Raw genomic sequence first — 27385 nt, 5'->3', positions numbered from 1 at the left:
ACATTTGATAATCTCTGCGCTTTACTCTCTCTCTCTCTCTCTCTCTCTCTCTCTCTCTCTCTCTCTCTCTCTCTCTCTCTCTCTGTCTCTCTCTCCACCCACATTATATCCCCCTCCTGCTCTATTTCTTACATGCCCTTCTTTAAATTTATGCATCCCCTTAGCTTGTCAAAAAAAGTTACACCACTGACACGCCTGTGAGTTCTTGCTTCCTCTCTGGGTGTCTGTTAATCTTTTTCAAAACCATCCTAAAGCATGTTCATTTAAAGCAAGACATTGGTGAGTTTTATAGATTTTTTTAATCTACTGACCATAATTAAAATTTCCCGTTTTCTATCTGACATTTATTGTCTCATATTTCCACTCTCTCCATGATAATCCTTCCGCTTCACACTCTCCTCCCAATCTCTTTCCACATCTCCTCCTCACTTCCCTACCACCACTGTTTCTCTCCTTCCACATTGTCTTTATTTTCTCTGTCACACCAACTCTTTGTCTGTGTCCCTGTTTTATTTACTTTCAGAAATGTAGTAAGAATCTGTATTCGGTTCTAAAGAGTGTAGTTAATACTTCCATATCAAGTGGGCTTTTGATTTAAACATTTACATTATCTGTACAAATTTATGGTGCATAGGTAATAGACAAACAGATGGAGTATGTTAACAGCACATTGCACAGTGGCATCTTTATTCATCTATGCTCCGCGCCAATACTGTACCATGACTGCCTATTACATGTGAAAATGTGTAAGGTCATATGCAGAAATGTAAAATCATTGTAAAATGTAGAAAGAGAGAGAAAAGATTGACTATTATATTTTGGGGCGGCAGGTAGCCGAAAGGTTTGTGGATCGAATCCCCGAGTTGACAAGGTAAAAATCTGCCGTTATGCCCCTGAACAAGGCAGTTAACCCACTGTTCCCCGGTAGGCCGTCATTATAAATAATAATTTGTTCTTAACTGACTTGCCCAGTTAAATGAAGGTTAAATAAAATGTATATATATATATATATATATATATATATATTGCATAGTCTAATTGGTAATCTAGTTGAGATTAGCTGTGCTTTGTTAATAACTTTCATCTGATGAGCAGAATGTCACATTTGTACATCATATGAAACAACAAGTCCACATACATGAATCCCATTGCATTCATGTATGAACTAGAAATATTTATTAGTCTTGTTTATTATATTCATTTAGTGTTCAATGTGTCAGCTATCCACACAGGCCAGGGAGGGAGAACAGGTACACTTATTGCAAAACTTACTTTTTTAAATAATTGTTGACATCCATATCTATGTATATAATAGTTGAAACAACAACAAAAAAAGAAACTTTTATTTATTGAGACCAGGGTCTCATTTACAATACAACAAATTCAAAATGATCAATAAAAAAAAAAAAATACAAATTACAGAATCAACACTACAACTTCAAACATCACAAATACAATTACTTACATTGAATCCAAACAGTTGCAAATTCACATTAAATTCATTCAACATTAAAGTCCTAAACTGCCATAGAGGCACCAGAGTCTAGATGTTGGGAGTTTTGCAGGCTATTCCAAAAATTGGGGGGCACTAAAACTGAAGGCGGATTTACTTAGATCGGTATGTACTAGTGGAACCTTGAGAGGTAACCATCCCTCATATTTTTTACATTTGAACAGTGAAGTGAGGTATGTTAGAAGCTTGGGTAGTAGAGCTTTGTAAATTAAAAGGGAGTAATTAAATGATCTACAGGACTTTAATGAGGACCAGCCACCTTTTGATACAGGATACAGTGATGCATATTAAAACTGTCACCTGTAATAAAGCGAAGGACGCTATGGTAGATGGAAATATGTGGGGCGGAAATGTAGATTCTCTGTAAAAAAAAGTGAGCAAGACAGAGAGAGAGAGAGATAGAGAGAGAGCGAGAGAGAGAGAGAGAGTACGCTGGCTTCCTGTTAGTGAGTCACTCAGGCAGAATCATGGCTTCACAGACACTTCCTGTGTCTGAATGTGTGGGATGCTGCATATATAGTGACAGTAAGTGTGTACAGAACAATACAATAATGACGTGGCACGTCAACTACCATGAAATGACACCTGTCAGAACCATTCATAATCAGTCACCATGACACCTGGATATACACCTCGGTGGTGTCGTAACACATTTATTGTATTATTATTCATAGGCAGATTTCAGGCTGCATTCAAAACAAGCCTCAATTTATCCTTTAAAAAAAGTGTGGGAAAATCTAAGTTTCTGCCACATATATTTCTTTAAGGTGTAACTTTCTGCATTAAAGATTTTGCTGCATGGATATTGACATGTTTTGGGCAGTAGGTAACTAATGGTCCATATACTTTATTTACAGATCCAGTAATACGTCTATGTATGGATCAGCTCCAGTTGGAAAAAAAGAGCACCCTCATTTTCCAGAAAACTAGATCTCCTTCACAGCAGAGTTTGGCCTTGGATTCCTTCAACTTTTCGGAGAACTATTTGATGAGGTACGTTGCAAAATCAAATCTATCTGAACCCGTTCACCCCAATAAGGGTGGATTTATGGTTTTGAAATTCTGAGAGGATTTACTTTGTTCTAATAAGAGGCCAAGCATGACTGGACTTGAACAGCTTTAGATTAAGAGATTTGTATTTTGTGACCGTCAAGGTGGGGTCAATTCCATTTAAATTCGGTTTGACAATTGAAATATCATTGTTACAGTGCAGATCAGGCCAAACAAACACTTCAGGATCCGAATCATACAGACAGTGTAAAACCCCTTAGATCCAGATGAATTTGGCGTTCAGATCCCAACCAAATGTCCCTTTCAAATGTCAGTCTAAACAGTCATTCCAATTTTACTCTTCACTTCTAGGCATGGACAACGTATATGACGAAACCACATCCACCAGAAACGTATTGATCGCCTTCTTCATCCTGGTCTTCCTTGTTTGCCTCCTGGTCTCCCTGTACATGTGGCTGAACCGCAAGACTAATGGCCAGTACACAGTCCGCCAACTGATCTATGGGCAGGATGGGGCCAGGGACCGGATCATGAGTGGGGTCAGAGTCCTGGAAGTGCGGCTTGGGCGCCGGCTGTGGCCTCTCGGCACGGATGAGGAGGCCATAAGAGAGGAGGAACACAAAAATGAACCGAGTGATGTGGAGAGAGGGAGCGAGGGAAGGGAAAGTGAGGGGGAGGAGGAAGACGATGAGAGGGAAGACGGAGGGGATGACTCGTCGGATGACTACTCCAGCATGGGTGGCTATGACCTGAGGGAGAGAGCAAAGCTCACGGATGAGAAGGAAGAGATAAGAGAGCATGAGGAGAAGAGAGAGGAGAATATGAAGGAAAAGTGGGAAAGCAAAGAGGATGGAGAGTGTGATGAGGGAGCAGTGGGAGGAGAAAAAAGTGGAGGAGGAGGTTTGCTGATAGACCTGCATCAGTTCTCTGGTAGTGCCATCTGGTCTGAAGATAGGAGTGAGGGAGTCAGAGACAAGGATGATGTGACTGCATTGTGAGGGAAGGATCAGCGAGGGAAAATAGTTCCATATTTCATCTTTGTACAGCAATAGTGCTTGACAGTAGGTTTTGTCATCATTATCATCATAATTGTAAATTGTAAACCTTACAAACCAGTGTTACAACCAGATTACAACAATCAGAGCAAAGAGCAACAGAGACAAAAGTGTGTGAAAGAATAAATCAAAGTGAATAAAGGGACTGACAAGAGCAACAATTGCAGAATGAATACATTAAACAATATGAATGTTTTTGAGATATTAAAAAGCTTTTTTAAAGGTTTCATGTGATAAAGCTCAGGTTTTGGGTGGCACTGTTTTCTGCATTAGTCTTATTGCTATTGGATTATTTGTGGCGCAGGGGTCTAAAGCACTGCATATCAGCGCTAGAGGCCTCATTACAGACACCCTGGTTCGATTTTAGGCTGTAACACAACCAGCTGTGATTGGAAGTCCCATATGGTGGCGTCATCCGGGGTTGGCCGGTGTAGGCCGTCATTGTAAATAAGAATTTTGTTCTTATCTGATTTGCCTAGGTTAAAGGTTAAATAAAAATAAAAATAAATGAAATGTGTGTTTTGTATATTTTAGGAATAGCTGTTTGTATTGAAATAAAGGGCCTAATTCGAATTATTACTTGAGTTTTTTTTAATCACATACAATAATTCGTGTATAACACATTCACATTTTTAAATTAGAAATATAATTTCATACAACCTAATCTAAGATTTACCTGTTGCAATTTTTATATTCCATTTTGAATATCTTTTTACAGGAAATGGGGATGTAGCTCAGTGGTAGAGCGCATGCTTCGCATGTATGAGGCCCCGGGTTCAATCCCCGGCATCTCCACTGTTTTCTTTTACTGAAAAGGTAACCTTACGCCTATTGTCTACACTATTAATTATTGATTACAACACCAAGTGATAATTCGGAGCTAAAGTCATTCTACCACATAAAAACATGTAATAATGTAATTTATTTACGTTTTAATTAGATCTACTGCTGCTTGAAAAATGTGCCTCCTTGTCCGCTCACTCATGGGCGGAGTATTGGGCTTTGTTTCTGGAATTTGATTGGCTACATTACCTCTTGCTGATAGATAGGGCTGGTTGAAATCACTGGGTGAAATGCTTGTCCACGCACTCATGGCAACATTTTGTAAAAAAAATATTTTTGACCGGGGATGGCCCACGGAATTATTTCTAGCTGTTCCTCGCGTTTAAATGCAACCCACTCATAAAACCAAGACACATCATGGACCAATTGCACGACATGGCTATGCAGGCTTTCGTGGAGATTCAAACAAATAGCCTAAACACATTTTCTCGCAACAGCCTTGGATTTGCACTACTATAGGCAATACTTTCTAACATAACGAGATGGATAGTAGCTAAACCAAGAATACCCTAGCCTACACTGGATTGGCTTTGATTGGAGGTAACGTTAGCCTACGGAAGGCGAACTAAACGTATCCGGCGTTGGTAAATATGTCTATATTGATTTACTTTAGGCTATATCCTACCTACAAATAAACCAATATTCCTAAAATGTGAAGGATATACAGTGGAATAAAGCCGTGGAACTCTCGACAGGTTTTTGGTCTTTACAGTGACCAGTGGAAGCTCACTGCGTATCTGTTACATTGTATTAAAATAATAACATAAGAAATTCATATAGGCTAGCTACAGTGTCGCAAAATGAAACCACTTGTTACACTAAATCACTTTGTCGATGTATGATGTAGCCTATCCATCCCATCACTTCAGCACACCACCTTCACACACCAAAACTGATTGTGCCATAGAAATGATTTACACGCCATTTTTCTGAATACAGGCTAAAATGCAAGGAACCTGTTTGTCCCCCCCCTGCCTATGAACAACGATTTTAATGATTTATTGATTCGCTTGAACAAAAAAACGAAATATTGTTGCACCTGTACAGAATATCAACATGGAAGGTAGGCGCCACTTACAGGTTGACAGAGCAACGCTGATATTATAGGCTAAATATATCTCGATAGCCTATCCTAGCTTGCAAATGGATGCAGCTGCGCACGGATATGTACGTAGAATGGGACATAGTCAAAAGAAAACCACCTAAAAATGCATTTGTGCTATTCTGTTTTGCAGGCGTAGGATGTTACTAGCGTCGGCCGTGGTGGTATGGGAATGGCTGAACGAGCACGGGCGCTGGCGGCCTTACAGCCCGGCCGTCTCTCACCACATCGAGGCAGTCATCCGCAACGACCCACGGGGTGGTAGTGTTGTCTTAGGCCAGGTGGACTCTCGCCTCTCGCCCTACATCATCGACTTGCATTCCATGCACCAGTTCCGACAAGATACAGGTATGACTAATGTGATTGACGACCATGACAAATGTGTATTGAGGGAATGTGAATATAGGCGCTCTGCTATTACAGTGTTATTACCGCAGTGAAACCGATAATGTATCATAGGCCTACAACATATCAGTACAATAGCCTGCACTATCCAGTTACCCCATAGAACCAAAATAATATGGTTTAATAACAGCCTTTATGTTCTTGTTTGATAGGCTACCGCATCTTATGCAGACTAGCCTATGTGTGCATGTATAGTTGTGTGTGTATAGTTCACATATATTTTTCAAGGCCTTGTTTATTAACAGCCTCCATTATCCCAAACACAGAACTTATTTTATGTTTTTCTCATGATCATGTGTTTTGCATTTCACTAAACATTCTTCCACAAGAGTCTTTCAGCATCATCATTGTTATCATTTTTCGATGTTGGATCTGCATAGCATGGGTAGGGGCAGAATAGTATCCTAGATAGATAGATAGATGGATGGCACCTTTTTTTCTCAGTCTGTCTATCTAGAACCTAAAAGTACCAAGAATTTCTTTTTTTGTCAAGTTCTTTAAATGAGCTTAGTATGTTCCAAAGCCAAGCAACTATCCTGCACCATTCCAGGAAAGTTGTATGCAAAATAACCATAGGACAACCACGCTCTCACCAAACACTAAGAAACATATGGTTCTCAGAACGTTATGTGCTAGCTGGGCAGTGACACACTGTACACTCACAGCCCTTGAGGTAGTGAGCACAGAAGACGAACCACCTTCCAGTCTTACTGTAGACTACAGATGCAGTATGTATCAAGTGTATCAGTACAAGAGTGCTGATTTAGGATCAGTTCTTTTAGATAACAATAAAAAAAGATTGCATGGACAGAGGGGACCTGATCCTAGATCAGCACTCATACTCTGAGACGCTTGATACATATGGCCCCTGATAAGTGACAACTGTTTGAGCACACTTAAGTGCAGTTTTCCTTGCCCAATTTAGTTGCTTTACACATATTTCCATAGATTTATTTTTAGATACCAGCATGTGCAGTGCATGATGTCATGGCACACTCTTAGAAAAAAGGGTTCCAAAAGAGTTCTTCGGCTATCCCCGTAGGAGAACCCTTTTTGGTTCCAGGTAGAACCATTTTTGGTTCCATGTGAAACCCTTTCCACAGAGGGTTCTACATTTTCCGGTCAGGAAACGTATGGCTTTGTTCCCACAACCAATGTGAAACCAAAAATATATGTGCTCCCAACTTCCAAGGAACCAAATGTGCTAGCTGGGTGGTTGTTGTGTGTGAGTGGACATCTACAGTATATGTAGGGCACAGTTATGGATGAGCTGTTCTCATTATGAGTTATTATGCAAAACATGATCATGAATAAAGATGAGAATGTTGAGGGAAAATTGGCATACATTTTTAGCTTGTTCCCCTTTTGATCTCAAGAACATTGTTCTTGAAATCAAAAGTGTGTATCCTACACACTACTTTCTCACACTTTTTCATGACACATACCCAAACCATGTGTACAAATGCCTCCAATCCTGGATTGGGTTCACATTCACAGTGCAACTGCAAGTCTCACATGCTTTCTCGTGAGCAGCAAATATCCAAAGTAAAACTACTGTATTTACTCTCACCTATGACTGGCTATCTGAACTTCACCCCAATAATAAGGCTGTTAATGCTATGGCTGATTGTATCCAGCCCTCCAGACTGAGAGACGTCTTCACACAATGAAGTGAGGAAAGTGGGCGACAACACAAAGGGAAGAATTGTCAGACGTCTAACTTTGACTCTGCCGCCCTTCTCAACACTTTGGCCGACAAACACTTTTGTGCGGTTTGCCTGCTTCCCAGACGGGGATAGCTGTGGGGAGAGAGGGGGGTAGGGTGCCCCTGTCCCAAAACCAGAGGGAGGTGAAAGGAGGAGGGGGATGAGATGAATTGCAGAAGTCTGAGGTCATTGGGAGAAAAGGGGGTAGTTGGGTTGAGTTCAGATACGATGGAAAAATGACTCTGTTGCATTCCAGGCATTGTTATATGTCTATTACATAATTCAATAAGTATGTTCATGTATTCTTTACATTCAAACCCTATTGTTTTGAACAGAACTGTGTTTATAGATACATTTATATTGGTTTATGTCTTCTTATTTGAAGATGTAGTTTTCTATTGCAGCTTGGCATCTCAAGCACTCCGGATTTATTCTCTCAAAATGTGTTCTTCATTAAAAAAAGCAACCGTCATTCATTGTCTGCCAGTCATGCTCACTTTAATAAGACTTTTTGGGAGTATAAATGAGTTAAACCCAGGATTAGAAATTCTTTGAATCCCAGGTAATAGGACGACAGTTGATATGGACTGAATGTTTTTTTTGAACATTCATGGAGTTAAGTCTCTGGACTGGGAAAGCAAACATGACCAGCTCTGAGACCAACCAAGGCCAGCAACCAATCACAATCCAGAACATGGTTTGCTGTTACCAGGGGCAGCCTGTTTGCCCAAATTCTTAGCGAACACGCACCGATTTTATCAAATTTGGTGGTGGCGTAATTTGCTTGTCTACAACAATTATTACAGCAGGGCCTACAGAACATTTAGCTCATCTGCACTCATAGAAAAAAGGGTTCTGTGGCTGGCTCCATAAGAGAACCCTTTTTGGTTCCAGGTAAAAATAACCCTTTTAAAAAACAACCCTTCTAGATAGACCAACAAAAAAGGTGCTGTCAACCAACTAATTAAAAATAAAAAACGTTTTATTCATGCTTTTTTTTCACTTGAACAGGTCATATCAATAGTCATTTGTGTCAATGTATGTCTATTACTACACTGTGCTACAAATGTCATCGGTGTTGTGAACAAATGTCATCGGTGTTGTGTTATGACTGAATGTGGTTAGTTGAAAGGTCTTCTGGAACAGGTCCTTCTTGTGTTCCCCTCTCTGTAGTTCTGTGGCGTGACCCTCGTCTCTCTACCGTTACCCCAGGTACCCTCCGACCGGTGCGTCGCAGCTTCTACGACCCCACGTCGGCGCCGGGTCAGGGCTGGCTGTGGGAGTGGGAGAACGACACAGGCTCGTGGACAGCCTACGACACAGAGGTGGGCATTGCCATCCAGGCAGCACGCGACCGTCAGCAGCCCTGGCTAGACCTGGCGGCACTGGGCTTCTGCTACCTCATCGACTTTCAGAGCATGACCCAGATCAACGGGCAGACGCAGCGCTGCCGCCGCATCCAACGCCGCTCCGACCTGGCTTACCCTCTGGTGTCTGGGCCCCTTCCCAAGACACACCACGCCTGGGGACCAAGCCCTGGAGGACTACCTGGGGTGGGGGTTTCCGGAGTGGGCATGGGGAACGGTAGCGCCTACCCCAGCGGCGCCCTGCCGGCCTCTGCCATCACATCGCTGGGCCAGCCCTGCGCCTGTCAGCAATGCATGCTGGTCCTGAGCGTCAAGGCAGGCGCCATGGCGACAGCTCACACCCTGGGCAGGAGGCCGCCTCAGAACAAGCCGCCTAGTCCCAAACTAGGTGGTGGTTACTCGGCCATGGGGGGGTCTTACTCGCTGACTCTCCCCCGCCCCCCCTCCTCCATGGCCAGGTCCTTGTCCCCCCACAGGACGTCCGCGGGCGGGGCTAGCGGTGGTGTAGGGGTCGGCAGCGGCTTCGCCCACTCGCTCTCCCTCCTGGGTTCGGCCACCGCCGCACTCTCCCTCACCTCTACCCGGCCCCCTCCCCCGCCTCTACCCTCCCTTCCGCCTCCTCCACCGCCTCCACCCTCCTCCATCGCGTCCAGTGCCATTCTTCCTTCCTCCTCTTCCTTCTCCATGGCGTCCTCCGGCCCTCCGTCGATGCCCGCGCCGGCCCCTCTTCTCATCTCCACGGCAGCCTCCTCCTGCACCCCCTCACCCTCCGCCCGGGTCCTGGGGCCCGTGTCTTCAACAGCGGCGGCCTGTGCAGCCCCCCTGCCACCTCGTGCCAGCCTTGCCGGGCTCAGCCGACCCGCCCTGCAGCGCATCGCCATGGCCCAGTCCAGAGCCCTCATCGCCTCCGGGTGAGTCACTGCTCCAGCTGTTATGTCACTACAGTTCACAAAAATTCTCCTCCTGTGTACCTCCTTTATGAAGTATATCTCTACACTTGTCTATCTGATACGATGTGGTATCTAATGCCACAAGCAGCACACTCAATATCACACACGTCTAGTGGTTTTTAAACGTTTTTTTGTGCTGCGAGTGACTAGAATTGTCTGTGTCTACTTTGACAGTCCAGTTTCTTGGCGTAACCCAAAACAAGTCCTTCGTGACCCAAACATTGATCTACACAACTTGCAAGATGGACAAGAACATGTTGTTAATACACAGTTATGTCTCCATTTGAACCGATATCAGAACTGGGCTCAATCTGTACTGGATATCGTCCCAAACAGTGCTTAAAGAAAGTATTCTTTCTGAAGACAAGGGAATTTCAGTGTTGAGAAAGAGACTTAGTGATGTTATGTAGCCTATACAATGGTTAATCCCAATCCGAAAACACGATGGACTACGCCCGACATAGACTTGTCTCTCGCAGATAAACACAACACAAGGTATGAAAAACTAGGATAGACGAGGAATTTAAACATTGTGATCCAAAGCGTTTCCACTGGCGTAGACATGCCTCCATAATCACTGCCCATATCTGACATTAGCACCCCATTAGCATTAATAAACCTTTAATCCCTATGACACATTCTGTTAGCTGGTTCATTTCTATGTGAAATTCCATAACGCATTCATATGAAATACGCTGCGTTTTCACGAGTGTCACTCAGATTTGATTCACCCAGTTAGAATTTGAGAGCCAGGAGGGTGGATTGGGGGGGGGGGCTTGGGGTAAGCATAGTTTTCTCATTACATGCATAGATTGACCCCCCATACACACACCCACACACAACCTCCCCAGTACTCTCATGACATGCTTAGTGCTACTGTTGTAATACTGACATCATCTCTACACACCCAGTTCCCAGGCCTATTCTCATTCCTAGAGGCCCCTCTGCCCTCGCTGGTGTGTATGTGTGCTGTCTCCGGGGTAACCATTGTGGGCACAGCCGAGGCCTGGTTCCCATTTCCAAAACAATGCTGGGGCACGGACAGAGGCAGGGCGCTCTCAGGGCAGGGGGTACGAGGGGAACTCAAAGCTGTAGTGACTGCTGTCCCACTTGTTACCCTGAGAAGGCAAAGCTGCTTCACTATGTCCTATGGGACTGTTTGCTGGGGAGTTGGCCCTGAGAATGAATGTGACGTTGATATATAGAGGGGGGGGGGTGATTTGGAGACATGAGACCTGTTAATAGGGGAAGTTTGGTTGAGGAGGGATTGGGGAGGGGATGGGGGTTGTTGGAGGCAGACGGCTCCAGTCTTGTAGACACAAGGCAGCGTCTTAGCTTGTGTGCCCAGTGCCTGGGGGACTCGGTTTCAACAACTACCATATTGCTTTCACCAACCCTATACTTCAGAGGGGCCAATGAAAAGGGTCTAGGGTTAGGGTCTTGGGGTGATGCCATACTGAGCCACTACCCAAGCGAGCACTTGTGTAGATCGGAAAGGATAGGAGAGAGAGAGGTTTAAACAATGTTATAATAGCGCCATATCGCCTGTCTAAGGTTTTCAAATCTGTGCATAGGGGGATTGGGTGCAAGAGACTGTGTGGAATGGGGTCCTGGCAAAGGACAACAGAGGTAGAGTTTTGTTTACAGAGAGGTAGCAGTTACTTCGGTAATCCACACATGCATATAGACGAGTTGCCACCTGAGCATATGCTCGCAGAGCGAGTATCAATATTGACACAGTTACTGGCTCTGTGTGAATAATGTGTTATTGTGAGAGTAGTGAGGGAGTGTAGCAATGATCTCCTCTTAACACTAGAGGGCATTGTTCACCGCGTGACCAACTCACTGTGAAGGGCTGAGGACTTGTTGCCTGGCTACCCAAACGCCTTGCTCCGGCCAAGAGCCACGCCCACGGACGTTAGTTTCCTCTCCGCAATGAATCCGGATCAGAGTACCTCCCCGGTGATTTCTAGATTGGAAATACATTCTAGACCGTCTGATTGGTCCCAGAAACCGATGGGTTGGGCCAGAGCCAGGACACACGTGGGTAAAGCGACGTTTTGAAAGTTCGTCATTGGCTTTGATACTCTGATTGTTTAGAGATGATCCAATTGTTGATGACTTTGCTTTGTACCCCTCATTTTGACGTCACCACAAACGACTTCAGTGATGGCAGTCTGACTGAAGTATGTAGCGAACATAGAGCAGCGGAAGAATTCAGTTTGAGTCGTTGAGTTGTCAGAACTTGAGCTAAAGCAGGCAGACAGCTTATTGAATTCTGGTGTTAGAGGCTGAGAGATGTATTCGTGGGAGGCCAGCTTGTGGAGGGTCAGCTATTTGTGGAAGACTAGCTTGCGGGCCAGGAAGTGGTGATAACTTGCTTATTAATTACTTTTCAATGATCATTTTTGTCAAGTGATACAGTTTTATGAGAGGGCAGCTTTTAGGTATTTTTTGTGGCTTCCAGAAGAATTCACTTGACAAAATTATCTTCAATTGTTTCTCGGTGTCGTTTGTCTCAGAAGTTAAATCAAGTTTTCGTAAGACGCTTTTTTAAAAATTATTATTATTTTTTTAAGTACCCCTTTTCTCCCAATTTCGTGGTATCCAATTGGTAGTTACAGTCTTGTCTCATAGCTGCAACTCCCGTACGGACTCAGGAGAGGCGAAGGTCGAGAGCTGTGCATCCTCCGAAACACAACCCAACCAAGCCGCACTGCTTCTTCACACAATACCCACTTAACCCGGAAGCCAGCCGCACCAATGTGTCGGAGGAAACGAAACCGTACACCTGGCGACCGTGTCCGCCACTCTTCTCAGCCCGCCACAAGAGTCGCTAGTGGTCGATGGGACAAGGCATCCCTGCCGGGCCAAACCCTCCCCTAACCTTGACGACGCTGGGCAATTGTGCGCCACTCCATGGGTCTCCCGGTCGCGGCCGGCTGCGACAGAGCCTGGACTCGAACCCAGAATCTCTAGTGGCACAGCCAGCACTGCGATGCAGAGCCTTAGACCACTGCACCACTCGGGAGGCTGAGATGCTTTTTTTCTAATAGCCCACATTCATCACTTAGGGCCGAATCCTAACTTGAGTTGCATGTGCTCAGCTCTAACTCAGTCATGCATTGATGTCAATAGAAGATGTACATGAAACCTCAATGGAAGATTTACATGAAAACTAGACTACATGGGATCTTACATTAGGATTTGGGCAGAAATCTGAATATATTAAATATTGCACTTACCTAGACCGTTGTTAACCGAACAAGATCGTTTTAAAGTCCATATTTGGTATTTAGTTGCCTAGTATTAGCTTCCCAGAGGAGAACTAAAAGCCTCATCAGTTGCGTTGAATTAGTATTTTGCCAGTGTATACTCCTCAAAACATATGATTTGAGTATTCATGTTATTGTTTAGAGTTATTTTATGTTTTATACACATTTATGATTTTATTTATTCATATTATAAATAATTTTGCAGACGAACGTACCCAGAGTAACAAAATCATTTCCAGTAATGCACAGCAGACAAACAACTTTAGGCTGTTCCTCTGACCCACACACACTGTAACAGTTACCATGCCAGGTTCACTGACACACAGAGGGGGATAAAAGGGAGGTAGAACAGGCGTGTGAAGGGGGAAAAAACAAACACCTGTGTGATGTCATTTTTTATAACCTCTGACGTTGAACACCCCATGGACCAAAAGATTCACTTGTAAACCAGCTGTCGCTTTCCTCAAAAATACAGTTAAGAAACCTCAGTGCCACCATTCAATTGGCTCTGCTACAATGGACTTGACCCCCCACCCTCCCCAACCCTTTATAAGCTCATCCAAACATGCAATTTTATTACGTAGGAGAAACATATTGGACCAGTTTCCTGGACAGATTCTCCAATCTCCATTCAAAGTTCTTCCAGGACTAGGCTTAATCTCTGTCCAGGACCACTGGCCCAATATGTTGAATTGATTCATTATGTCAGCCTCACTCAGCGCTTCATAACATAGTTGTAAACTCTCTGTTCGTGTTTGTTTGGAAAGTTGTCCTTGGAAGACCTGAAGTGAGTAGGTGGGACGATGACTGATGGTTAACAAGTGAATTTTATTTTCCTGGGCATGGTCGACCACGTCAAGAGATTAACCGATGACGTTACAGGGTCAACCCCCTTCTCCCCTGTCATGTGCGCATCAGTGGTCCAGGCACAGTGGTCCAGGCACAGTGGTCCAGGCACAGTGGTCCAGGCACAGTGATCCTGGTACTTTGTATTGCCAGGTATCTGTGAACCAGACAGTTGTTTTAGGATCTGACCCACAACATGTGATTTTGGAGCTTGTAGGTTTTGTATGTTTCCTATGGCTGTGTGTGACTATTCGTGTCCTATACCCCATAGCAGCCTCTTGAATGGATCAGCCAGAAAGTGCACTAAAGCTTTTAGATTAGCCAGGGATCAAACAAACGTGACCAAACCACATAGTTAACTCCCAAGTCCTCCCCACTTTTTCGCTCTACCTCTCTCCATCACTCTTTTCCCCTCTCCTCCACCCTCCCTCCTTCCGTATCTCACACCTTGCACGTCCGCTCCCTGGCACGAAGCGTGTTCTCCAATGTGTTTATGCCGTCTGCTCCAGTTCACAAGGTGCTTTTCAATCGCCCACATCTTCGTACCTGTGAGAGAACACTGGGCGAGAGCACCCAGACAGTCACTTGTTTACCACACACAAGGCCGGTGACCCAATGAACTTCGCTGTGTTTCTCTTAACTGTAAGCCAAGTTGGGGATGCCACCAACCACATCATTTTGGGGTTTAGCCTTGATTGGTTACTTGGGAAATGGCCTACAGTTGAATTGAGGGTCTGGAAAGTGTACGGTTGAAAGACCACATTGGTTCCACTTTATTTTGGATAGTCGCCTATAGGTCCTGTTGACATGTAATCGTTGGTTTACTCTCCTCAGCCACTCACATTTGTTGTAATATGTTGCAGCTGACGCACTCGATAAATGAAACCAATCGTGCTTCCTGAACATCTATACTAGATCATCTGTTTTGGTAAGGGGCTTTCCGAATAAAGTGTTACCAAAAATGTTCAAAGAGGGACTGGTGAGGGTGTAACTGATTTGAAATGTGCAGATGAGGAATACCTCTGTTGGGGAATAGACCTTGGAGATCATACTATACACAACGAATGAGCCACAGTTGTTCAGTGCAGTGCTGTGTTGTCTTCAACAATAGAAAGCTGCTAAGAAATATCCAAGTTGGTGATGGGCGAACAGTATTTTTTTCAGTACCTATTTGAAACAATGTGGATGAATCATTGGACTAAATGTAGCGTTTATAACATTCCCACGTTTAGGTTTTATGTGTGCGGGGGGGAGGGGGGGGGGTGTAAACGTCACAAGTAATATTCTCTACCTAAAGTACTTTCAGTTAATCACCCAATACCATTCAACGCCTCTGCTTTATGTCACAGAATATCCCTCAGTGAAAACCCACAGCATTCCCTCACAGCGTGTAAGGCTAGAGGGGGTGACCTCAGCTAATGCCGTTACTCCAGTGTGCGCTGGTGTCTGTCTGCCGTATGGCAGCCGTGCACTGTGACTTGCTAATTGGCAGGTAATCTCAGTGTGGTGACGTCAACGGATGGAAAATCCCTATACTGTAAAAGGCAGAGGAATATGAGACATTCATACATCTACTGACTGAGAGAGGAGAGGGAGACTGGAGCAGGGAGACTGGAGCAGGGAGACTGGAGCGTATCTGAGGATATACATACTCGATGAGGATTTATTATTGAGATTTGGAAAGGAGACGGAAGAGAGGATTGAGGAAGATTAAAGTTTGGAGAAGTGATAGTGAAAATCTTCTTTGGGATACGATTTTAATTGGTACCCGAGGGGTTTGCAGATTTCAGCTGGGAAGTAAACCCCACAATCAAAGTCAAGATGACAATAATGAAATTGAACACCTAGTCAGTACGGTTTCTGTTTGGATCATATTGTGAACAATGTGGAGGCTCATGACAAATGCTTACAAGTCTTTCTTTCAGTTGTCTGACAGTGGGACTATGTTGGATGTGAATAACTGTAGTATTGAGAAGGCTGTAGGGAATGATGGGTCATTTCAATCCTGGCTGTTGAACTCTGTTTCAATTCATGTCAGTTATATTGGGCATGGAATTTTTCTAAAGGAGTGGTATTCCATTCCTGTGTTGATCGGAATTAAGATGAAATGAACCAACTGGCCAACAAACATTCTGAAGCTTAACAATCTATGCACGATTTTCTCAAAGCAGTGTTGGCTCAGGTGAGGGTTGTTGTTTTCAGTCATGGCTCAGACAACTAGGGGAGTCCTGGGTGGCGTAGCGACGTGTCAACGCGCCGACAACGTGGCTCAGCAAAAGCTCTTTGACCTGCTGACATGGTATGACCCTTGACACAGAAAACACCAGACACTGTGGTCATCGCTCACCTGAAGTTTACCTCTGATGTGATTGTTTCAAAATCAAATCACATTTTATTTGTCACATGCGCCGAATACAACAGGTGTAGGTAGACCTTACAGTGAAATGCTTTGTTTTGTGTCTGCTAGGTGTGTGTGTTCTGAAGTGTGTGTTATGTTTTCAGTGTCCCAACAGTTCCTGTGAAGAACCTCAATGGATCTAGCCCTGTCCACCCTGCATTGGCAGGTAAGAACAACCATTAAGTCTTAATATCAAAACAAGAAGCTTGAAGCTGCCTGGGAAGCTATGTTTCCTAGTCGAGCTATTGGGGAACTGTGTACCAGTGTCTAAAGCCCATTTTCAGTCTTCATTTACTAGGCCTATTTTGGTCATTTAGCGGTCAACATCACTTTATCTAATAATGATAGACAGTGTTACAGAGAATCAGGCTTAATTTGTTAATGGGACCCATAAATAGAGAATGAGTGGAGCTTATGATGGACCAGTGTCTACCTGGGTTAAGCTCAATAGACAGTGATGGAGGAGTCTCATTGCTCCCACTGCTGGTTGTCTCTAGGTATTACAGGGATCCTGATGAGCGCCGCAGGACTTCCTGTCTGTCTGACCCGCCCTCCCAAGCTGGTGCTCCACCCCCCACCCGTTAGCAAGAGTGACATAAAGCCCGTCCCCGGCCTCGGCCACTGCTGCCGCAAGACCACCAAGAAGCAGGCTCGCAAAGGTGGGTGTAGCGCCCATAAACACACACACACACACACACACACACACACACACACACACACACACACACACACACAGGAAATGTGGTACACAGTGATTAATTCACTAACAATGTCTCTTTCATCACTTTCCCTCAGGCAAGACCCCTGAGGAAGTAGTGAAGAGGTACCTTCAGAAGGTCCGCAACCCCCCAGAGGAGGACTGCACAATCTGCATGGAGGCCCTGGCTGGGCCCTCGGGATACAAGGGCCCCGGAGTTGGGGGAATCCAGCGGGCAGAGTCGGTTGGTCGCCTGGCTCAGTGTGGGCACCAGTACCACCTGCAGTGCTTGGTGGCCATGTACAACAACGGCAACAAGGACGGCAGCCTACAGTGCCCTACCTGCAAGACCATCTACGGCGTGAAGACGGGCAACCAGCCACCGGGCAAGATGGAGTACCACGTCATCCCCCACTCGCTGCCCGGCCACCCTGACTGCAAGACCATCCGCATCATCTACAACATCCCCCCCGGCATCCAGGTAACAGCCTTACTGCCCATCCACATACTACACACATCTGATGTACGTACTGTAAATACAAGATGATGGGCATTCTCGTTAATTCACTCCTTTGTACATAGTTAGAATTCACCCACTGACTGTGCATGATTATTCATATTCTAATCCCTTTCACCTTTTCCCAGGGGCCTGAGCACCCGAACCCGGGCAAGCCATTCACCGCCCGGGGATTCCCCCGACACTGCTACCTCCCTGATAGCGAGAAGGGACGCAAGGTCAACACCAGCTGACTTCCTGTTCACTATTTTGTACTGGTTTGCTGTAGATGAAATGACTGGGTTGTGTAGCTAACCTTTCTTTCCATCCCTTTTTTTCTTTCACTCTTTTTTTTTCTAGGTACTGAAGCTGCTGCTGGTGGCATGGGACCGCCGGCTCATCTTCTCAGTGGGCACGTCCAGCACCACGGGCGAGTCGGACACGGTCATCTGGAACGAAGTGCACCACAAGACTGAGTTTGGCTCCAACCTAACAGGCCATGGCTACCCCGACCCAGGCCACCTGGACAACGTTCTGGAGGAGCTTAAGGCCCAGGGGATCACAGAGGAGGAGTGCCTACTCAGAGACTGAGCTAAAGACGGGTCAATGGGGAAACGGCAACACAGACTTGTTCTGACTCTGAGACGGAGCTTAAACAATGAACATACAGACTCAGAGCGACACAATGGAACAGAGATGAGAAGAAATAGACAAATGAATATGTAAAAAAAAGACAGAGAAATACAGAAATTAACACAGACAGCGCAACTGTGACAGCAACAGAAACCGAATGCCTGAAAGACTGCATACGAGAAGAAATGACTGAACCGGTGAAAAGATGAGCCAAGAAAAAGAACCAACGGAAAATGAAACAAATAGAGAAACAGACAAATCGACTGTCTGACTGTAGTTTCTAGCGACACTGACTGAGGTACAACATCAAACACCCTCTGAACAGGTGGGCTGTGGCTCGGCTGCATGATGGAATGTTTTAGTTTATTTCTGCTACATTAATGGTGGCGTCACAAAATGTCATTCAGTGAGACGTTTGAGGCAACAGTGCACATACAATTCAGTGTTAGACAGAAGCTGTTGTTTACACTGTGAGAGTTCGACAAGAATGTACGGAATCTGTATTGGTCCAATTGAATTCAATGGTGAACCAAGTTACCAGAGCTGCTCTTAGTGGTAGGATGAGCGCTAAAAAAGGGTATTAGTGGGGATATGATAGATGGGCTAATGAATGGTAGCGGGCAAAAAGTATTAGACCACTGGCAGCAGAGTAACACATCTGTCATTACAGAAAACGTTGCCGAGAACGTTCAAAATATTTCATGTTTATGACTGGATGTGTGAGCATGAATGTGTAATGCCCTCTAGTGGTACTTATCGAAAAATACATTCCCTTTGCCTCTATAGGTTTTCTTCTGTATTTTATTAATTGCTGTATCATTTTGAAAATGCATTGTTGTACATTTTAAATAGTAGGTATATATTGGCTCGGTTGAGTTTATATCATTTTTACATTCCATTTTGTTTTTACCTTGTTAACGTTGTATGTTGTCTGTTTGATTGCTATAGCATTATTTTCTATATGTGACATTGTAAAGAAATGAGTCAAGCTTGAGTCTTCCTCCAGAGGGCTCCTAAATATTACAAGCCTCTGTGGGTGTGTGTTAATATCTGAGTTTTTACCTCGGATGATTTAAGACTCATCCGTTGCCAGTCACTTTCAGTATTAATGATTTGGGAACCCTCTCGATGGGGTGGGTGAGCCTAAAAGCACAAAATGAGAGTCCTCTTCGAACCATGTGTGCATCTCAATAGTCTTACATAGCTTCCTCTCCGATTCTTTCACGTCAATGCAGATGAATGAACAGGGATGGGGGGGTGGGAAGGCCACTAGACTATTGAGATGCACCCCCAGAAGGAATTAAATCAGATATAAAGCTATGATTGGACCTGCCACCAGAGGTCAGATTTGCACTGCACAGAGCATCATCTTTCTTTATTTCTTCAGTCAAAAGGAAACATGGAAAGTTAGGCATGACTTTAAGAAGTTATATCTAACAGTTAAAACTACTTTGGGTTTCATTTTCTTTCTTTTAGACACCAGCTTCATTCGTCTCTGAGAAAAGCGAACCTTCTGTTGTTTTTGCTGTAAGGAGGTACAAAGATTTGCTCTGTCGTCGATCTAACCTGTTGTCAAACGGTCCAGTCGGTTTGTGTTAGGTCGGACCTGCTTATAAAGCGGTACTATTGACAATATGTTTGAGTATGTGTTAACATGCAAATGGTAGGCCAACATTTATAGTTTATGTTTTTTCTGTATGTGTGTGTGTGTTTATGTATTCAACTTTACATTAAACATTTTTTTAAAGGTACGGTTATAACGTAACTCTATACTTAATTAATTGTATTTATTGTGCTCTATTTTTGTATAATTTTTATCGAATTGTTTTTTTTTGTAAGTGGCATATCTAAACCACATTTTTTTTACTTTGTATTGTTTAGCCACATTTTACAGCTGTATGACTACATGAAGTCTTCATATCCATCACATGACTGCTGCATTGTACTTTGTGGGTAAATGTACTGCATTTGGCACATGTCATGTGACCCTGTATCCCCCCCTCCCCAATGATGCCAGCAGCTGGTTTGGATGTGTTATGCAGGACTTTATGTAGTCATGTTTTATGTCTATTCAGTTCTTGCACTGCTCAGTTTGGTAAATGTAATTTCCTTTCCCAGGCACAGTTTGACTACATGTCCGTCAATGGGAATAAAACAACGGCTGAAGGCTCATGACCACTTTGTAAAAGAAACTGTTAATAAAACCTTTGTAAAAGTTGTAATGGCGAGAACGAATGACGTTGAGAACTATGATGGCAGAGAAAGTAGTAACGTATAGAACTACAAAAGACTTGCATTTAAAGTAACAGTGGGACAATTAAAATAACAGTATTATGATTACAGTGTTGGTGTCTTTTCGTGTGGGTGTATGTATGTATGTACCTATTATGCAGGGATTGACATTAAGGGTTTCCCTATTGGCCGGGGCAAGTATACTGAACAGTCGGGCAAGGTGGGCAGTTTTCCTTACTCAAACAACCAAACTGCAAGAATTCCAGTAGCCTAACCCTAAACTTTACATTTTAGTCATTTAGCAGACGCTCTTATCCAGAGCGACTTACAGTAGTGAATGCATACATTTCATAATTTTTTTTTCCCGTACTGGTCCCCCGTGGGAATTGAACCCACAAGCCTGGTGTTGCAAACACCATGCTCTACCAGCTGAGCCACACGGGACTTTCTGGTTCCTCCCCATCGTTTAAGTGAAATACGGCCAATTTATGGCATTTCCACATGTAAGTATATATGGGCAAGTGACCATAAATGTACTCCTGATTTGCCCAGTGGGCAAGTGCCTTTCGGAAATACAGTAATTCTAAGGTTTGTCCCCAGATCATTCATTCTATTGACATGACATGGTCAGTCTAACCATGCGAAACTACGAGGAACAGTTTATCTCTAGATTAGTCTGAGCTCTGGATTAGTAGTCTGGATTATGTCCACTTTAACAAATGAGAAAAGGTAGTACGATAACTATTTAAGAATAGCCTATAAGATTAAACAATGACTTTAATTTCTGCTCTTCTTTTAGTTACTAGGCTAATGTGTAGCACAGTAGCCAACACACTAACTGGCATCGGGCAGTCTCTGGACTACCAGACAGTTTCTATATCACTGTGTGTGGTTATGAGAGGGCTTTTGTGCCTCAAAGTGCCAGTTCTGGTCAATTAAGTCCAATTTCTCAATAGGTTTTGATCTATTTGACAGGCTCGAGCTGCATGAATACAGTTGCAGACGGTCAAGAGGTATAAATAGATTAACATATGAGTTATGTATTTTATGTAATTATATAGAACTGCAAGGTTTGCTCTTTTACTATCTTCTGCCACTTCAGGACAGATATTTAAAAACAATATGTGGTGTTTTGTGGTCATGTGTTCAATTCCTGCAGGGATCACATACAAAAAATATATGCACTCAACTTACTAGAAACTTTAACCAAAACAATTTACAGTAAGTGGCTTAACATAAACCTCTAGATCTCTGTCCACTTCAATGGAGGAGGTACAATAATGTTCAAAAGTTTGGGGTCACTTAAAAATGTCCTTAATTTTTTTGTCCATTAAAATAACATCAAATTGATCAGAAATACAGTGTACACATTGTTAATGTTGCAAATGACTATTGTAGCTAGAAACGGCAGATTTTTTATGGAATATCTACATAGGCGTACAGAGGCCCATTATCAGCTATCCTCACTCCTGTGTTCCAATGGCACGTTGTGTTAGCTAATCCATGTTTATCATTTTAGAAGGCTAATTGATCATTAGAAAACCCTTTTGCAATTATGTTAGCACAGCTCAAAACTGTTGTTCTGATTAAAGAAGCAATACAACTGGCCTTCTTTGGACTAGTTGAGTATCTGGAGCATGAGCATTTGTGGGTTCGATTACAGGCTCAAAATGGCCAGAAACAAATAACTTTCTTCTGAAACTCGTCAGTCTATTCCAAGGCTATTCCATGCGAGAAATTGGCAAGAAAATGAAGATCTCATACAACGCTGTGTACTGCTCCCTTCACAGAACAGAGCAAACTGTCTCTAACCAGAATAGAAAGAGTGGGAGGCCCCGGTGCACAACCGAGCAAGAGGATAAGTACATTAGTGTCTAGTTTGAGAAACAGACGCCTCACAAGTCCTCAACTGGCAGCTTTATTAAATAGTACCCGCAAAACACCAGTCTTAACGTCAACAGTGAAGAGGCGACTCCAGGATGCTGGCCTTCTAGGCAGAGTTGCAAAGAAAAATCCAGTGTTATGGCATGGTGGAATGTCTGTCAGTTTCTATGGAGCAGATCGACCTCGAGATTTAATAAGGACAAAACTGTGTTAAGACAGTGACAGCAAAGGGTCACTAATAAAGACAAAGTGATGGTAAATCACAGATGGATCCGGCTATTAGTGGCACTGGCATTATAATTTCTTCCGACTTCAATGTGGCCCCTTCTTGGAAATCTGGGGATTGACTGGGGGAGTTTACACAGACAGTATTATGTTCACGTTGTCTCCAGAGTGACTATAATGGCTCCTATCCATCATTGCACTCCGTTTTGTGTGAACCTGTACCTGTTGCTAGTGGAGAGAAAGAGAGCAAGAGAGTGAGAGATAACATGCTGAGCCCACCCTTGCACGCCAAGGGCCATATCGTGGTAAGGAGTGGGGGAGGGGTTCAAGTGTCCACGCATAAGCTGACCTACTGACAGGACTCCTATTGTCTTGGTTTAATATACACTGACCCCCCCCCGAACGTCTTTCCCCTGCACTTTCATACAATTTGCATATCATTTCACCTTTCATTGAGAATAGTATCCACACAGTCCCTGCACTCCCAACTGAATGTTATTAAAAGCTTTTAAATGCAGCAACATCTTGGCAGCCTTGTTGCCAAGGAAACAAATTAAACCCGCTCTCTCATTCTACTCCCTCCCTCCCTCCCTTGAGGCTCACATTTCAAATCTGTTTTCCCTGTAATCTCTGGCCTAACTCGTTGCGTTTCAGCTAAAAGCTTTTTGTTGTGGCATTGGAGCCAGAGAGCCAGAGAGGACATGAGAGACAGGGAATGGTTAAGAGAGCTGGGGGAGGAAGAAAGAGGGTCCTCCTAGTTGCCAGGGCAACTTGACATCACAGTGACGATTTCCTCCATTTAAAAGCTTTTAACCGGATCCCTCTCCTGCCCTAGGCCCCATTTTGAGTCCTCTTTCAGCTAAACTCGGGGGAAAACGCACAGGCAAAGCAAGGCGGGGTGTGGCTGTTTGCAACCACATTCCACTGACAACTGCTAGAAACACCTTCGAGCAGAAAAGGGCTTTCAAACTAAACTGTTTTGGAGGCCTATTTTTGTTTACCAAACCAAAACAGGAATATAGTACTTTTGAGTGGGCTTTGAAAATGGCCACCAAGGACAGTTTCAGTTACCTCTTCTTGGGCCACAGCGAGAAGCACAGAAGGGCCCGAAACTGGACCGATGCGGAGATGAAGGGGCTCCTGTACGTCTGGGAACAGAACGTCGCCAAGCTGAAGAAATGCAAGAGGAATGCCAAGATCTATGAGAAAATGGCCCAGAAGTTCTTCGAGCTCACGGGAGAACAGCGCCACCGGGAGGAGATCAAGATGAAAATCACAAACATGTCTTTCCAGTACAGGCAAGTGTAAGAAATACCCAATTTATTTGTTTGGATGGAAAGAGGTGGCAACATAAATCCATTAAAATATTATATTGTATGAACTTACTTAAATATCCACAGAGAGAGTAGACAAACGTGGGATATTTAGAAACCCAGACGTCTGATGCCCACTACTGGACCCAAACCAATATATACCATCCTTAACTTCTGTCCTTCTTTGACAGGAAAATGAAGTGCACGACCAATGAGAATGGAGGTACCCCGGACTGGCCATACTACAAAGCCATAGAAAAGATCCTCGCCAAGACTGCCGATAATGGGACTGTGAACCCATTTGACTTCCAGTCTTCGGGCCCCTCCACGGAGGCCTCGATGTCCCATGCGGAGGGCCTCCACATGGGCGTCCTTCCGGAGTACACAGGCTCCTCTGATGAGATGGAGATGAGGGAGGACCTGGGTGGATCGGAGAGCTCTGGCAGTCTGCATTCCGGGCTTCCCTGTCCTGAGTAAGGTCATGTTTACATATTGGTCTTCAAATGAGAGAGAGAGTGGGGGGAGAGAGAGAGAGAGAGAGAGAGAGAGAGAGAGAGAGAGCAAGCTGAGGTATTGAGCTAAACTGCCCACCCTTGTCAAGAGGGGTCCTCCATTGTCATTGGTAGGGTGTGATAAAGTGTCTCCAAAAGGCTCTCTAAGTAATAAAGATGAACAATGAATTGTGATGATAGTTAGTTAGCATGAAAGTACTTAGCATACAGTGAGTTTACTTTAATTTCAACCTCTTCTTTAGTTCCTGGCTTATCCCAGAAACCGTTTGATTGAAAAAGGTTCCTACATATGGAAAGAAAAACATATCCATGAAAACTCTTGAGTACTTGTGTAAAACTCTCTATAAATTGTGTCATTACCATTACTTTGACTAACAAAACCACTTTCTGTCCAGTTCCCACCCGGCACCGGCCAAGAGGACAAAAGTACACCAGCACCTCTCCCTGAAGCGGTGGAAGCTGAAGGTGATGGAGGCAATGCTGCAGGAGCAGCGGAAGGTGAGCCGGGCGGTGGAGGAGACATGCCGCGAGGTGCGCCGCGTCATGCACCAGCAGAACTTCCTCCAGGTGCAGAGCCTACAGCTCCAGGAGCACATGATGAACCTGCTGGAGAAGATGATTCAGCCACCCGCTGCCCCCACACCTGCCTGGGGTGCTGCTGCCCAGCCAGGGGTCAAAGAGCCAGGGCAGGGGTGAAGGGTCAAGGGGGGTGGGGGTGGTCAATATATGGCTATTCTAGAAAATAAATTCTATATATGACAAAATGCTATAAGGCTATGCTTGGTGATCGCTATGGCTATGCTAGAAAGGACTTGCTATATGGCACTTTTTAACAACTGATTGATAGCGAATACTGACTGTAATTGTCAATCTCACCCTTACCCCTAACCTGGACGCTTAACCCCCAGAGAGAGGGAAAAGCTTATCAACTTGCTTAACATTACTGAGAGAATATAGATGGTTTCGTCCTTTCTAGAATGGCCATCTTGTAGTTTCTGTGAGAGGTCAGGGGTGAGGGTTCCGAGGTGTACAGCTGAGGCTAGTTCTTAGACATGTTCCACCATTCAGATTTGAAAGATATCTACAAGCTAGGAAAATGCGTATTCACATCAACAAAAGACAATGTATGTCCACAAATTCTATACCTTGATGACAAAAGGTATCAATGATGTTTTAATGTCTGTCCTGCTATGGTATATGCATATCCCAACTAGCATAGCCTACTTGTTTGAAATGTATTACTGAAATAAAAACATATGTTCTGTTATCATTTTTTGTTTGTCTTTCAACTATTCCTGGTACCATCACGTCTCCCTTTCATTCTAGTTATTTCTATAATGTAGCCTACATATGCTGTCTTTACACAGATAGCACAATTCTGATATTTTTTTAACTAATTAGATTTTTTGACAAATCAGATTAGCTCTGAAAAAGATTTGATGTGAGAAGGTGGAAAAAATATCAGAATTGGGATGCCTGTGTAAACGCAGACATAAAGTTAACATTCACAATTTGTGTGTATGTAATGTAATAGGATCTTTATAAAATAAAACACATAATATTATATGATATAATGTGTAACAATAACACAGTATCTGCTGCTATTGCATGGTAGTGGCTGGTCTGGGTTAGAGAGAAAGGATATCACCACATTAAACGATTGAAAGTGCTAGACAGGAAAATCCAGGAAGGGGTTTACCCTCAGTGTTGTGGGTAATGTGAGAGGACAGTTACATTAACTCACTATAAACAGCATTGTCTTGAATAATTAACTGTTCTCTGAGAGGATTATGGGAAACCACGGGATTAAATAGAAGGGAGTTGAATGTAGCTTTGCGACGTATAGGTTTAGCATTTTAAATGCACTTTTTTTATTTAATTAATCAATATACTGAAAGTGGGTCCTACTACAAAAAGATAATAATAGTCTGCTTATTCTCATTAAATGACTGTCTTTTATTTCACTAGCCTACTAGGCCTAAGTTTTTTTATCCAGGGTTTCAGTAGGCCTAAACATTAGTAAACATCTACTTTTGGGCTTGCACTATGTTTCCATTGATTGACTCACTGCTGAGTGTATATTTGTCTAGAGACTGTGGTGTGTACAGTACATGTGTAATAGGACCACGTGACTCGCCCTTGCGACCGTTGCAGAACTTTGACCACAATGCAGTTTGTTTACAAGTAGCGAGTGACAGGATGCAACAAAGTATCACTTCTCGAGCTGTGTGGTTAATACATCCAGTTAAGATTTAATGTAAGGTAATTACGATGTTATGTTCATTTTCTTGTAATACATCCATTATTAATTGTGCAGTGGATGTTGCCTTACATTATCATCTTATAGCTTTGATTTAAACGAGCATAGTTAGCCTATGTGAAAAGCTTAAAAGTGCATTTAGGTAATGATCTGTGTGAATTGTAGCTTAAATATCGGTAACAATGTTGATATTTAGCCTATCAATTTTGATCATCAGAAACAATAGGATCATACCGCAAATATTTGAATATTCAACACGAGAGATTGGGCGGATTCGATTATGTTGAGCCACCGGGCAAAGTCCCGTCACGTCAGCGGGCAAAAACGGGGAGGGAGGAGCGTCATTCTCATATCGAACAGTAATATGTGCCGCTCGGTCATTTTGACAAGGCAGTATGGTGCATCGTCCAGAAATCTCCTTTACATAAAATACATGTTTAAATTTTCAAAAACAAATCATTGGTAAGGCAGATAAAGCGTTTTTATCAAAAGCAATCACTTTTACATGGGATAACACAGAATCCTTATGCAAGTGCTTACTTACGTCACTTTTGTTTGGAGCCGACTTCGCAGTGGGCTTTGAACAGGGCACCTGGCTCGAGCCCGGAAGGCAGCCCGGTTCCAAATCGAATGCAATCAACTTTCAGCCGATGTAAAACACG

The 27385-nt window shown here is 43.7% G+C and overlaps 3 protein-coding genes, 1 long non-coding RNA gene and 1 other non-coding gene across 12 annotated transcripts in view; 4 read left to right on the top strand and 1 right to left on the bottom strand.

Annotated features, from left to right (window-relative positions):
- The first annotated feature begins 68 nt into the window (after nt 1–68).
- LOC106577571 (E3 ubiquitin-protein ligase DTX1) lies at nt 69–20634 on the top strand. 5 transcript variants are annotated; one of them, XM_014155727.2, is made up of 10 exons: nt 69–279; nt 2371–2506; nt 2876–4395; nt 5658–5872; nt 8809–9913; nt 16576–16637; nt 16969–17130; nt 17267–17649; nt 17814–17903; nt 18025–20634. In XM_014155727.2, exons 4-10 carry the CDS (start codon nt 5665–5667, stop codon nt 18253–18255), a joined length of 2241 nt encoding a protein of 746 aa, XP_014011202.2. In that variant the 5' UTR covers nt 69–279; nt 2371–2506; nt 2876–4395; nt 5658–5664; the 3' UTR covers nt 18256–20634. The 5 variants fall into 5 exon arrangements, with proteins under 5 accessions (XP_014011202.2, XP_014011201.2, XP_014011200.2 ...); XM_014155726.2 differs by lacking the exons at nt 69–279; nt 2371–2506; nt 2876–4395 and adding an exon at nt 4612–4962; XM_014155725.2 differs by lacking the exons at nt 69–279; nt 2371–2506; nt 2876–4395 and adding an exon at nt 4613–5006.
- trnaa-cgc (transfer RNA alanine (anticodon CGC)) lies at nt 4303–4374 on the top strand. Its single transcript has one exon. It is a non-coding gene; the product is annotated as a tRNA-Ala (tRNA).
- Nucleotides 14036–27385, bottom strand: LOC123728731 (uncharacterized). 2 transcript variants are annotated; one of them, XR_006760469.1, is made up of 3 exons: nt 27268–27385; nt 14521–14632; nt 14036–14230 (listed from the first exon to the last, which is right to left on the bottom strand). It is a non-coding gene; the product is annotated as an uncharacterized lncRNA (long non-coding RNA). The 2 variants fall into 2 exon arrangements; XR_006760468.1 differs by having other exon boundaries at nt 14521–14619.
- LOC106577573 (myb/SANT-like DNA-binding domain-containing protein 1) lies at nt 23286–25730 on the top strand. Its single transcript, XM_014155732.2, has 3 exons — nt 23286–23942; nt 24143–24424; nt 24859–25730. Exons 1-3 carry the CDS (start codon nt 23683–23685, stop codon nt 25157–25159), a joined length of 843 nt encoding a protein of 280 aa, XP_014011207.1. The 5' UTR covers nt 23286–23682; the 3' UTR covers nt 25160–25730.
- LOC106577570 (regulator of G-protein signaling 12) overlaps nt 26597–27385 on the top strand; it is a 66170-nt gene continuing 65381 nt past the window's right edge. For 2 of the 3 annotated variants that reach the window (XM_014155718.2, XM_045701335.1), the window contains exon 1: nt 26597–26725. The gene's annotated coding sequence lies outside the window, so the exon portion shown is untranslated. The remainder of the gene's footprint in view (nt 26726–27385) is intronic. The other variant, XM_014155720.2, reaches the window with a different exon arrangement.

This window comes from Salmo salar, chromosome ssa18 (genome assembly GCF_905237065.1).
Source record: "Salmo salar chromosome ssa18, Ssal_v3.1, whole genome shotgun sequence".
Classification (NCBI taxonomy): domain Eukaryota; kingdom Metazoa; phylum Chordata; class Actinopteri; order Salmoniformes; family Salmonidae; genus Salmo; species Salmo salar.
This window is presented reverse-complemented; position numbering and strand designations above follow the sequence as displayed.